General features: G+C 39.0%; 1 protein-coding gene across 2 annotated transcripts in view; it reads right to left on the reverse strand.

Moving 5' to 3' along the window:
* Positions 1-2,549: 2,549 nt before the first annotated feature.
* SMIM28 (small integral membrane protein 28) overlaps positions 2,550-11,475 on the reverse strand; it is a 25,066-nt gene continuing 16,140 nt past the window's right edge. For both annotated transcript variants that reach the window (XM_027690019.1, XM_027690026.1), the window contains 2 exons: positions 10,400-10,639; positions 2,550-3,811 (listed from right to left, as the gene is read on the reverse strand). In XM_027690019.1, the coding sequence (XP_027545820.1) occupies positions 3,413-3,811; positions 10,400-10,510 (510 nt within the window). In that variant the 5' untranslated portion in view covers positions 10,511-10,639 and the 3' untranslated portion in view covers positions 2,550-3,412. The remainder of the gene's footprint in view (positions 3,812-10,399; positions 10,640-11,475) is intronic.

The raw sequence follows: 11,475 nt of genomic DNA on the forward strand, positions 1-11,475 counted from the left end.
TCCATAGTTTCCTACTAGGTATAAACAAGGGGTTCTATATACATAAATAATCTCATCATGGTTCTCAATATTCTTATAATAGAAAACTGAAATATAGTTGCCCTTCACATTAGGTAAGTTAACAACTTGTAAGACTTTATATGTGTAGTAGCAGATATGAGATTTAAAAAAAAAAGAAAAATAACTTTGTGGTTATAAAGTACAACACCAGTGTTACAGTGATTTCTGCATGCATATGAAATCTCCCAGTATCAAATTTTCAAAGAAACAGCCATCTGATTTCATACAAAATTTGAAATTATGAACAAAACTTAATTTGATATAGCTTTAGCTATACCAAGAAAGGACTCAGAGAAGACATCCAATCCATTCCTTGCTCCAGTTAGGAGCCTTCATCACTCTGGACATAAGTTTGTCTAACTTCTTAATGTGGCCAGAGATGGTGTTGCCAGTGCTTCGCTGCACTTTCAGACTGCACTTCACTTTCAGAAATTTCTTTTCTGACTTAAACTTGTTTCACTTTAAGATCACTAGTCCCGGTTCAGATTGGTGCAAGCATGAGGGGTGTTTATTTTGCTTTGTTTGCAATTACCTTTTATGTAATCGAAAACTTAATGTCTCTCCTCAGTCTAAAACCTTCACTTTTGAGATTACTGGAGCTGAGAAAATTAAAGATCTTCCCCTTGCACTTATGGTTGCTGCATCACCAGACATGAGTTCCTTTCAGGTCATGAGTTCCTTTCAGGTCATGAGTTCCTTTCAGGTCATGAGCTCTCCTCTTGGATGCAGAAGGTGCTTGCCCTAAGGACATGACTGCTGCTCCACAAACAGTAGCACTAACACCAGTAACGCTGTGGTTACTGAGATGTGTCACCACAGGCTAATATGATCAGAGGTAGCTTCTAGGCAATGGAGATTTAATTTCAATATGTTTGCATGAGAAACATTCTCTTCTTGTTTTAGTGGACCTTCTCTTTGTGGTGGGGATTTAAGAGTAGAGGTGCTGGTTAGGTTAAAACCCACTAGGGACAATTAACATGCAAGACTAGACAAATCTGTTTTGGAATGAGGTAAGGGATACCAATTCCAGATGGAATAAGAAGCAGTCTACTAGAAAGAGGAATTTGTCATGGCAGTGTTTCTGTTAATTTGAAATTGAGCAAGTGTCTGTTTTTAATTTTCTGTAGTAATGCAAACAATCAGAAACTATTTATCTAAAGCAGGATTTGAGAGTTATCAATTGTGTGAAACACAATCACTCTCTATATGTTTGCTGAGAATAGCAATTCTCAGCTATTTTAGAAGTATATAAGTCTTGGTCACAAGAAAGCAGTCAAAAAGTTTTTTTAATTGTAACTAAGGTAACTAGAGAGCTGTTTAGAATGATGAGCCCAGGGGCCGAGTATCAGGCTCTACCCAGGTTAAGGATAAACAAGAAACTGTGCTGAATAACAGTGCAGTTCATTTCAGAACACAGTAGATCTTTTAAGGCAAGATATACTCCATTTGACATGACAATAGCTTAATTTTCAAGCATATCTGTACAACTTTGCTGAAGATAGTGGAATATACAGACACCAGAGGCAGAAGTGATTTATCTTTGAACCTCAAAGCTTTGCACCTTTCCAATTAGGTATGTTGCTTTGGGCCCGTATATTTTTCCAGCTTTGCTTGTAGCTGGCAACAACTGCATGTACCAAATATTAAGAAGGTAAAGAAAATGGAAGGAGACAGTAGAATATAGTACTTTCGAATGCGCCAGCAAATACAGGAACTGTTCCCAGATGTGGTCTGAAAAGAAAAATGGTTGATTGAATTTGGATTTTTCCAAAACATCTGCTGCTGCAGTTTGATAACCAAAATGGAACATTAGAAAAAGAATTATCTCAAATTGTAATTCAAGAAAACAATCCCATTTCTGAATTATAAAAGGCAGATTTTTTTTCTTGTTATAAGAGAAATGTATGAATGGCAACATCAGTTTTGACCTGGACTATTTGGTTACTGTGATTGTATCACTGTTGACATAACATGAACTTTAAGTACCTTGCAGCTTGAAAGTGGCCTTTCTTCTGCTGTACAGCAGTGATTTTTTTCTTCCATTATTGTATTGTTGGTTTTGTTGGGTTTTTTAAGGAATGTGGTGAGTTCATAAAGCAGGACTGGCTGATACTGACACCTCCTGACAGTTGCTGAGATCATAGAGTGCAGGTCAGGACAGCCTTTGGATTTGTTAGTTACACCAAGACTGCACACAACTGTTACGATGATTTCTTGCTTGCAGGTGTCAGCTATTCCGTGACATTACTTTTGTCTGTGGCTTGCCAATATAACTTTGAGGCTGTCAGGATCTGTAGCAGCCACCTTCTGTAACAAGAGCATCTATCAACATAGTGAAAATGCTATCCTCTAAGAAAAATTAAAGATAGCATACATCATAGTCTAAAAGTATGCATGTGCAAACCCTCTGAGCCACTACCACCAACACACTTGAATTAGCTTTACTTTGCCTTAGTGATGAAGGGGAAGGGATGATAATGCTCTTTTGAAATACAGACCAGATTTTTTTGGTGCATTTGAATTTATTAATTTTTCTCCAGCTTCTTTACATACTGCACCAAACAAGTCACACAGTTTATTATTCTAGACCTGTAAATTGGAAAAGAAGTCAAGCAAGTAGTCTGGAACATTGGGACCTTGCAGACCTTGGCAGGAAGCTTGCAGCAATAGTGTGAATGTGCTCTTGTATGGAGTCTTCCACACTCAGAACAATCAGATCTGCTCTGATTGTTCTCATTGTTCAACTGTGAGAAAAGACAGCCTTTATCCACAGTGCACATTAGAACCTTTGGGGACAGTTGCTGGAAATTTTGTACATATTATATATTTATTTGCTTTCCTGAGAGTTGTTGTGATCATTCCAGAGCACTGCAGAATGATGTGATGTTAACACACACAGATGGAATGATTAAGCTTGTCAAAGACTCAATTGAAAATAAACACATAAAAAGAAAAAACTCCAAACTGAAATAGGTATGTGCTAAAAGCCCTTTTTGTGACAAGTGAATCTATAACATTATTGAAATTTCCTGGTAGGTGATGGATGGCAGAGGAACAGCTTCTCAACTTTCCTTAAGTTTAATCCTTTCATAACATGTTTGTTAACTGGAATACCCATGCTGCCAGTCTGGGTCAGATTTGGTGCTACACCATGTGTACACTTGCCACAAATGGAAGGTAGAGAGTCCTAGGTGAAGAGACTCATTCCCTGTTACTTCAAGTTTCTTCCTGCACAAATTCATTGGTTTGGCGCCTCATTTGGAATCTTTTCACAAATTTTAAAGGCCATAGCAGTTCTACCTTTGTGCCTTGAGGGGTTGCATGCTTCAGCTAAGGTGCTTCCGTAGGAAGTTTATTTGGCGCTGCTGGTCTGCAGTGTGCTCTCTTCATAAGGAGGCACTGGGTCTGGAGAGAGCTCAATGTGAGCCTCTTCCATGGAAGTCTTCATGGTGGCCTCCTCATACGATGGAGGCAAACACACAGAGAGGAATGTGGCATCAGGGACCAGTGTGGAGTAGTGGAAACTCTGTTCACTGTTCCAGGGCAGTGCAGAAAGGAAATTGGACACATCATGTTCAGGCAGGGCCTCAGGAAGGTCAATGCTGAAGATCTGCCCCTGCTGAGTGGGGCGCTGGCAACGGCGGTACAGGAAGAGCAGCAGGAATGCCAGGAAGAGCATCATGGTGGCAGGCAATATGATGCACAGAAATGGTTCTATGTCGTCTTTGGTTGAACTTGTCTGTTGTCTGCTCTGTAATCAAAGCAAATAGGTAGTGTGTTGGATTCCTGGAGACCTCTTAATGAGAGAGCAAAAATGTTTTCTCTCCATCTCCCCCCTTATGCTCTAGCAGTTGCTTTTCCAAATTTCTTTCTGTCTGCATTAATGTCAATCAAACAATATGTTTTGCAGACTCCTGAATTGCCAAATTCTATTTGCTGGCTCATTAAAGCAAATCACAACTAGAGACAAAAGAAATGGGAAAGTTGGAAAGAATATTGCGTTTCTAGGAAACCCTGTGTCCAATGGTGAAAAAACCCAACATCCTGGAAGTGTATGTAATTTTGTTTGACACTGACATTTTATTGCTCTTGGATTATAGAGGGACCAGTCTACTTTGCGGGAGATTAGTCAAGCTTTTAAAATTTGTGAGAACGGTGAATTGCAGATGATCCAGGTGAAGCACCATCTAGTGTTGTTTCTTTGTATTTGAAAAACTGTTTAAAGAACAAATGTTATGACAACTAACCCATTCAAACAGGGCCCGTTGTCTACAATACCTATTCTTTGGATTGTTCTAATCTTACAGGCCAGACCCTGACATGGTGTGTTAGTACAGCCTGGACTGGGGCTCTTTCTTGAGCTTGTTCTGCCAGCTTTCCAAGAATCATTTTTCCCTGATTAAAACTGTGAAAAAAGAACTTCTCGTGTAAGAGTAATAACAGTTGTGACTGTTAGCTGTCAACTTTTATTTTCTGCAATGTGTAGCACAAAAGGCCTCTGTCCCACAGCTTTTAAATCGTTCTGTAATGTTAACTGGAGTCATTAGCTGCTAAAAAAACCCCAACAAACAAAACCAACAAAGCCATTTGTGCTCTTCTGTTGTATTAGCTTTAGTTTTAAAATTTAATGTATCTTTTTTTCAGTATGACTCTATCTTGCTCTAGCTTCTAATAAGTGGATCTCATTGAGAGTCCAGTCTAGAGAGGTAAGAAAACCCAAACCTTATAGTGCTATTTATTATCAACTCATTCCCTTAGTAAGTTCCCAAAGAATGCTCTCAGATGGCTTTTTCATATTTGTATGGTGAGACTCAACAGGTCAATAGATCAGATTTCATTTATTTTGAATGAAGGTGCCTATTCAAGCTAGGAGAAATTGAGTGGTTCTTTCCTCAAAGCATTTGGAAGCAGGGATGCAAACTGGCTGTTTGCAGCAATGGCTTTGTGAAAAGGGCCAGTAACCCCAGTGCTCCCTTCTTAGTCTACAAAAACTTTCTGTGCTTATTCTTCCAAGAATTATAGTAATTCTTCCAGCTACAAAATCACACTGTAAGCTCCGTTCAACTGATTATCTGCCAGGAATTTGTAACCTCTCTGCTTTGTTGTCCTATTATGAAATTCTGCCTAAGAAAAACAAAGTAAATAGGTTTTGACTTCTAAAAAATAGCATAAGGGAGATTTCTGCCTTTTTTTTTCCCTAAGGTATTGTGGGTCTGAAGCCAAATCCATTAAAGTAATTTTAAAATATATTGAAACTTTTGTGGGTAAGATATTAAGCTTTTTTTTTTTTTCCCCAGCTGTCTTTTTCCCCAAAATGCATACTAAAGCACTCTTTTATATTTACTGATCATTTTTTATTAAAGAGCTTCTGGCAGTACAAGCTGTTGTCTTACCTGACTATTAAATGGGCTACAGGAAAGAGCAGAGTTGGAAGAAACTGTTCCCACTGTTCTTCTAATCCAGTCATTAAATAATCTTTTATAAATGAGGGGATTTTTTTTTTTAAGTTCATTAATGCTTTTTTAGTGGGTCTTACGAGGGGCATAAAACACTTCCTGGGAAAATGAAAAGAAGCATTCAGTATTCTATTTGTGCATTGCTTATTCGGAGACTCACCAATACTGATGCATTACCGATACTCTTACAGTAAATATTTCCAAGAGCTGAGCTTATGTTGGACAGCATTATTCACGATCAGTGAAGAGCATATTTTTGAGATCCAAGTCTAAGTTTTGGGTTTAATTTGTAGAGAGCAGGCTTTCAGCCAGGTTAAGTGCTGTTCTTAGGATCTGTGAGTTGTACAGTAATCTGGTGGTTTGTGAGGACAGAGATTTGAGAGAGTGAGATTGCCAGCTTTTTCTACATGAGATTAGTAAAAGGTATATAAAGCCCTGATTATCCTTTAAACTTGGTGGAGCTTCCCTATAAATTTCACTGAAAGGATATTCGTGTTAAATAGTGGTCAAGGACGGTGTATCCTTCATGTACTGGTGGAAGCACAGACTAGTGTTATGGTTGCCTGATACATCCTGCTATAAGACATGGCCTCTTACAAACACTGAATTTCAGGGAGTCCACTGGATGGCAGGGAGACACGGGAAGGATTGGTGGGTTGGATGTGGATTTGAAGCACAGGATGAGAACTGATGTTTCTGAAGTGAGGAGCTGTGAACTCATCAGGGATGAGCAGAGTAGAGAAGGGTACAGATCAGAATTGTGCAGCAGTGTGGAAGGAGAGCCTTGGCTTGTGAGAGCAAGATATAAAACTGTGGGAAGGAAAGCCAAAAGGGAACCAAGACTGAGGGCAGTAAGACTGAATAGGACTGAGAGTAGAAATCTGAGGAACAACACTCACTGCAGCAGTCCCATTCTTTTCAAATAAGAAGGAAAAGGGAAAGGGCTAGTGAAAAACTATGAGGCAGGAGAAGGAAGGAAAAGGTTAAGCTTGATAGAAGGAATTAACAAATAGTCTTGGGTCTCAGGGAAATATGTTGCTCCAAAGCCTTAAATGGAAGCCAGTGGTCTTGGGCCTTGTAAAGAAATACTCATCAAGGGAAATGTGTAAAATATATTATTGTTGGAGGGGAAGGTTTGCATCTAACAGTAAAAAAATGGAAGAGGTGAAACTATTTGTAGTATAAGCTAGCTGAGATGACCACAGTCTGTGAAGTAGGTACAAAAGGACAGCTTGGGATGTCAGTGGGTTACTGGCCTAAAAGCCCTTCAAGAGTAATGTATAGCATTGTTTCTAAAGTTGCAAAATCAAGCTCTCAAGGTTGAATAAATGCCAGCATTTTGGAAATCTATGATTCCTTTATTTGTTCTGCAATGCATATAATTTTTAATTACATGATTGTGTACGAAGTGCCTACTCAGGTTTGTGATAGATTGCTTAGGGAAGAAGACCACAATACCTCAGGGTACTGTGTTGCAGGATGTGTAGGGTATGTAGTGACTGAGTCAGAAGAATGGGGGAATTGAGAGGACTGCCTGCTAGTGTATGATAGTGAATGCTGTCCTGGGGAGCTGTATTTATTTCTGCCTCTATTACTGAATGGTCTAGGGGAGGGCCAAGACAATTCAGCAGAGGTGTTTGTTGTGGGTTATTTGTTGGTTATACCTCACTTAAAGTGCCTGGGTTGAGATCCCTAGGTCTGGTCTGCAGAAATTCTGCATCTGTATTGCTGCATCTGAAGGTGAAAGAGCAATGCCCTGAACCTGCAAGTACTTTGTTGCACTGAGGGATCTGGGCAAAAATTACATAGGTTATTATGAAACAGTTCGTATCCTCTTGTACTCCCTGAAATGGTCAGGTGGTTGGACTAGATTTTCATTGCAGGTCCCTTCCAACTGAATTACTCCTGTTTTATCCTAATCTATTCAAAATAACTACTGAATAGATAGCAACCAGGCACTTGTGTAATGTGTGCAAAAGGAGACATAATAAATTTGTTTTTTTGAAGAAGATGCAGTAAATAAGACCCTGAGCTGTATGCTGAGAAAGGGGGGGGAGGGGGAAGTAGCACACTGAATGGCTAGTAATGAAGCGAGTACTGTGTTCTGTATAGTTGTGAAAGGACATTAAGCGTGTTCTACTATGATCTGCAAAATAGCAGCATGTGAGGTAGGATTAAGTATTGGGCAATATGTTTTTTTCTGTATGCTAACAGATGACAGCAAGGACCAGTTTTCCTCAGTCTGTGTTTCAAAGGGTTCATAGTTTTTTAAACACAGCTAGTGTTAAGCCTTTCCTATCTGGGTTAAATAATTTGTAGGCTACGTAGTGTATTATTCGAGTTGAAATAGTTTTAAATAAGTTAATACTGCCCTACAGATGCAGAGAACCTGAACAGGGAGTTATATATCCATTTTGATACTGTCTCCTGCCAAGCATTTTACGTGGACTGCTTTTAGTTTGCAAAAAGCTGATGAACTTCTTGTAGGTAAATCCATATATATTATCAAATGTATTGGGATACAATTGATCAGTATTAGTCCCTGTTTTTCTGTCATGGTTTTGTGCCCATTTCTGCAATGACTGACTAAGGGGCTAGTGAAGAATGTTGCACAGATCTTGACATAAAGACTTGGAAAATCTTATGGGCATTAAAAAAAATTACACCAAAAATAAAAATAATTTTAATACAATGAGTCAAAGGTCACTTAATAAAAAATAAATAATTACTTAGAAATTCCAAACTATAACTAAAGTTCTAAACTGAACTAAAACTAACCTCTAAAACTAGAAAAGTAAGCTCTGTGTATAGGTAACAGGAATAGCTGCCAGAACTGGAAAATGAAATTATCTAAAAATCAATTTGAATCTTCGTTAGTTGAAATGAAAGTAAACCATCTGCAGAACGTATATAAAGTAAAATCCTCTACTGTTTAACACCTGAAAGTTTCCAAACCAGGCGTATGAAGTGACTGAAGGCATTATTAGGCAGTTTGGTTGGATGCTGCTTCACTGGACATCAGTGTGCTCTACCTGTGTCATCACAAGCAGCTATTGTCAGGTTTGTAATTGACAAAAATAAGGATATGACTTCTACCATAAAATAAGTTACAGACACATAAATATAGGGAAAATATCCTTTATAAAATAGAGAAAGGCAGAAAAGGGCTTCGGAGTAAAAGCGATCAAGTTTCTAAAAAGTTGTCTGTTTTCCCAGAACTGATTCTTAGGATGGTTTGGTCATTGTAGGCTCATGTTTATTCTCTTCCTTTCATTTATATATTTGTAGGAATTAAAGCAGAGGGTCAGTTTTCCCAAACACTGAGCACAGACTAAAGTAGTAAAGCCTTTCATTAGTAATCTGTCTGCCTATGTTTTTTTAACATGCTGAGCATGTACAGTTGCCAGCTTACAGATTACGTGACCCATATCAGCTAAGATGAGCTTTTACTCGTGCCTGTTGATAAAGGAATAAAATGCAGAGTGGAGCTGAGTTGTGTGGTATATCCATGATGAGTAATGGAATGGGTTTGGAGCTGAACCATGTGTCTAGACAAAAGAGGGATACTACCTGGCTTGGGAGAGAATGACCTAATAAGGCCAAACATGAGTTTAAAGAAAGCTTTGGTGTAAGGATAGAAAAGTAAAAGTTTATTTTGCTTACTGAAATTCCCACTGAAGTGATTGGTGCTAAGATTTATTATGTTGTTAATGATTTGCTAGAGTACTTAAAACTCTATTAGAATTATTTTTATTTAAATAGCCCATATTTATACTTATATCTTTTCAAGTTGAATCATGAAACCAATACTTCTGAAATGTTTAAGTGGATTTGGAACAAAGTCTGCTTTGAAGTCATTAGGCTGTGGTCCCCCCAGAGGTGCTTTTCCAAGCTCCATCCTGCTTCTTAAAGCTGATTCATTATTGCTTGTAAAAAGCAAAAGCATAAATCTGGCAAATAGAAAAACATTTTGATATGTTTTTGTATGCATTAATAATGACACATAATTTAAAAGTGAGCCTAGATTTACACGGAATTTTCAAATACTTGTTGGAATGTGACTCTGGTGATGCTCTTTGTTTCCCAGTGTCAGATAAAACCAGTCTCGAGGTGTGAAGACATTGCCATTGCTACTCTAACTCTGGCAATCTTACTGATGAGGTAGATTTTGTTAAAATTACAGAGTTATTAAAGACTACTTTTTCTCCTGTTTTGACACCCACACACACTCCTATCCCCTTTTATTTTGCAACAGTACACTTCATATCTCAGCTAATTAGTCTGGCCAGTTCATTTGCTAATGCTACTTGACTTGGACATTTACTGGGGATGTACGTGCACCCTAAATTATTATTTTTGATCAGAGAAACCCTCTCACTGTATGCCAGACAAAGCCAGAAAGGCAGGCTGTGTTTTCATCTCTGGGGTCTACTTCCCTCCCCCCACTCGCCTGCATGTGATCCTCTCTCACAGAAGTAATCAGCGCACAGCTTAGGGAACAAGAGTTCATTGCTGCCTGCTACTGACTCGCAACATCGGCAGAAAGGCTTCACAGGACCAGATCCAAAGCGTAAACATGCATTTAAGAGAAAGGAAATCAAGGAATAGCAAAATGCATTATGCTTAAAAGAAGTAATTAAACTTCCTTACCTGCCACTCCAAGAGAATTTTTCCATCTAATGTTTTTCTTTTCCCACAAATGTGTTTAAAACAACTTAACAGCCATAAATAAATGCTCTGACTCTGCGTAATTGAGCAGTACTGCTTTGACACATCCCAATACCCAGGTATTTACTCTGCACTATACATGAGGCATTATATGGACATACACACACATGCTAAGTCAAAGGACATGTCACAGAGATGAGCAGGGGGGTACAGACCTGAAGCTCTGTTTCCAGAAGTGGCCCACCAGGTTCACTGTTTAGCCAGTCATAGTTTCCCCTGTCAGCGTGTCCAAATTTTTTCAAGCTGCTGCCCAAGAGCCACCTCATGCTTTCATTAACCTGGTCTTCTGTCTTCGTGCCTCCACCTTGCTTCACTGCTTGCAACTGCGTCCCCGCCTCCCAGCCTCGACCCAGCCGGGCTGCTCTCAGCTAATGATCCCTCTTAAATGATATCCCCTTTATAGTGGAAAAGACAAAAAGAAGTTACACACCCCCTCGTCGTCAGGAAGCCAAGCAAATAGATCTCAGAGCCTCTCTTCATTCCAACTCAATCTCTCTGGATTTGCTTCGGTGGCCTACATTACCAGCAAAGCTGGCATCAGGTATCTGGGAGCTGGGACTGATAGCGCTCTGATTGGAGCGCTCCCTGCATTAGGATTATTAAAAGGGGAATTTGCATGTGAATCTGAGCCCGCATGGTCATGACTTTGTGTGGATAAATAATGCTCTATATTTAGTTGTCTAATAAACACTTTTCCCAAAAAAATAAAATAAATAAAACCTGTGCTTCTATGCTGAGAGAGAAAGGGGAACTGAGGTTCCCCCCTCAGTTACACAGCACAAGGAGGAACCACAATCCAGACAGATTTTTCCTCCCTGTTGCTGAAATATACTGTAAAGAGTGAGAGTGGTTTCTGAGTAGAGAGGCAAGGACACAGGGCTAAATGCTGTACTGAATTATTTAGCAGTGTTGGGATGTAGATGTTAATGATAAATCCAGAGAGAGCGCTCTTCCAGAAAAGCTTTGGTCATTGTTACAGTGTATGATTTCTTTCGGTAATAACAAGTTTTCAGTTCAGTTGAATCAGGACTGTTTACAGCTTTCTAGGGTACTAGTTGTTAAATGGCAATTGTTTCTAGTGAGAAGACTTTGAACTCTTTATGCAGAAAAAAGCAACTCAAACTCATTTCACTGATGCATGGTAACTTCTGAGGGGAGGAGTATTTAACCTAAGTTGCAAGTTAAATCAAGGTTTAACTCAGTTGCAAGTTAAATCAAGGTTTAACTCAGT

The sequence above is a fragment of the Neopelma chrysocephalum genome, unplaced genomic scaffold, assembly GCF_003984885.1.
Source record: "Neopelma chrysocephalum unplaced genomic scaffold, ASM398488v2 Primary Assembly neopelma1_23, whole genome shotgun sequence".
Classification (NCBI taxonomy): Eukaryota; Metazoa; Chordata; class Aves; order Passeriformes; family Pipridae; genus Neopelma; species Neopelma chrysocephalum.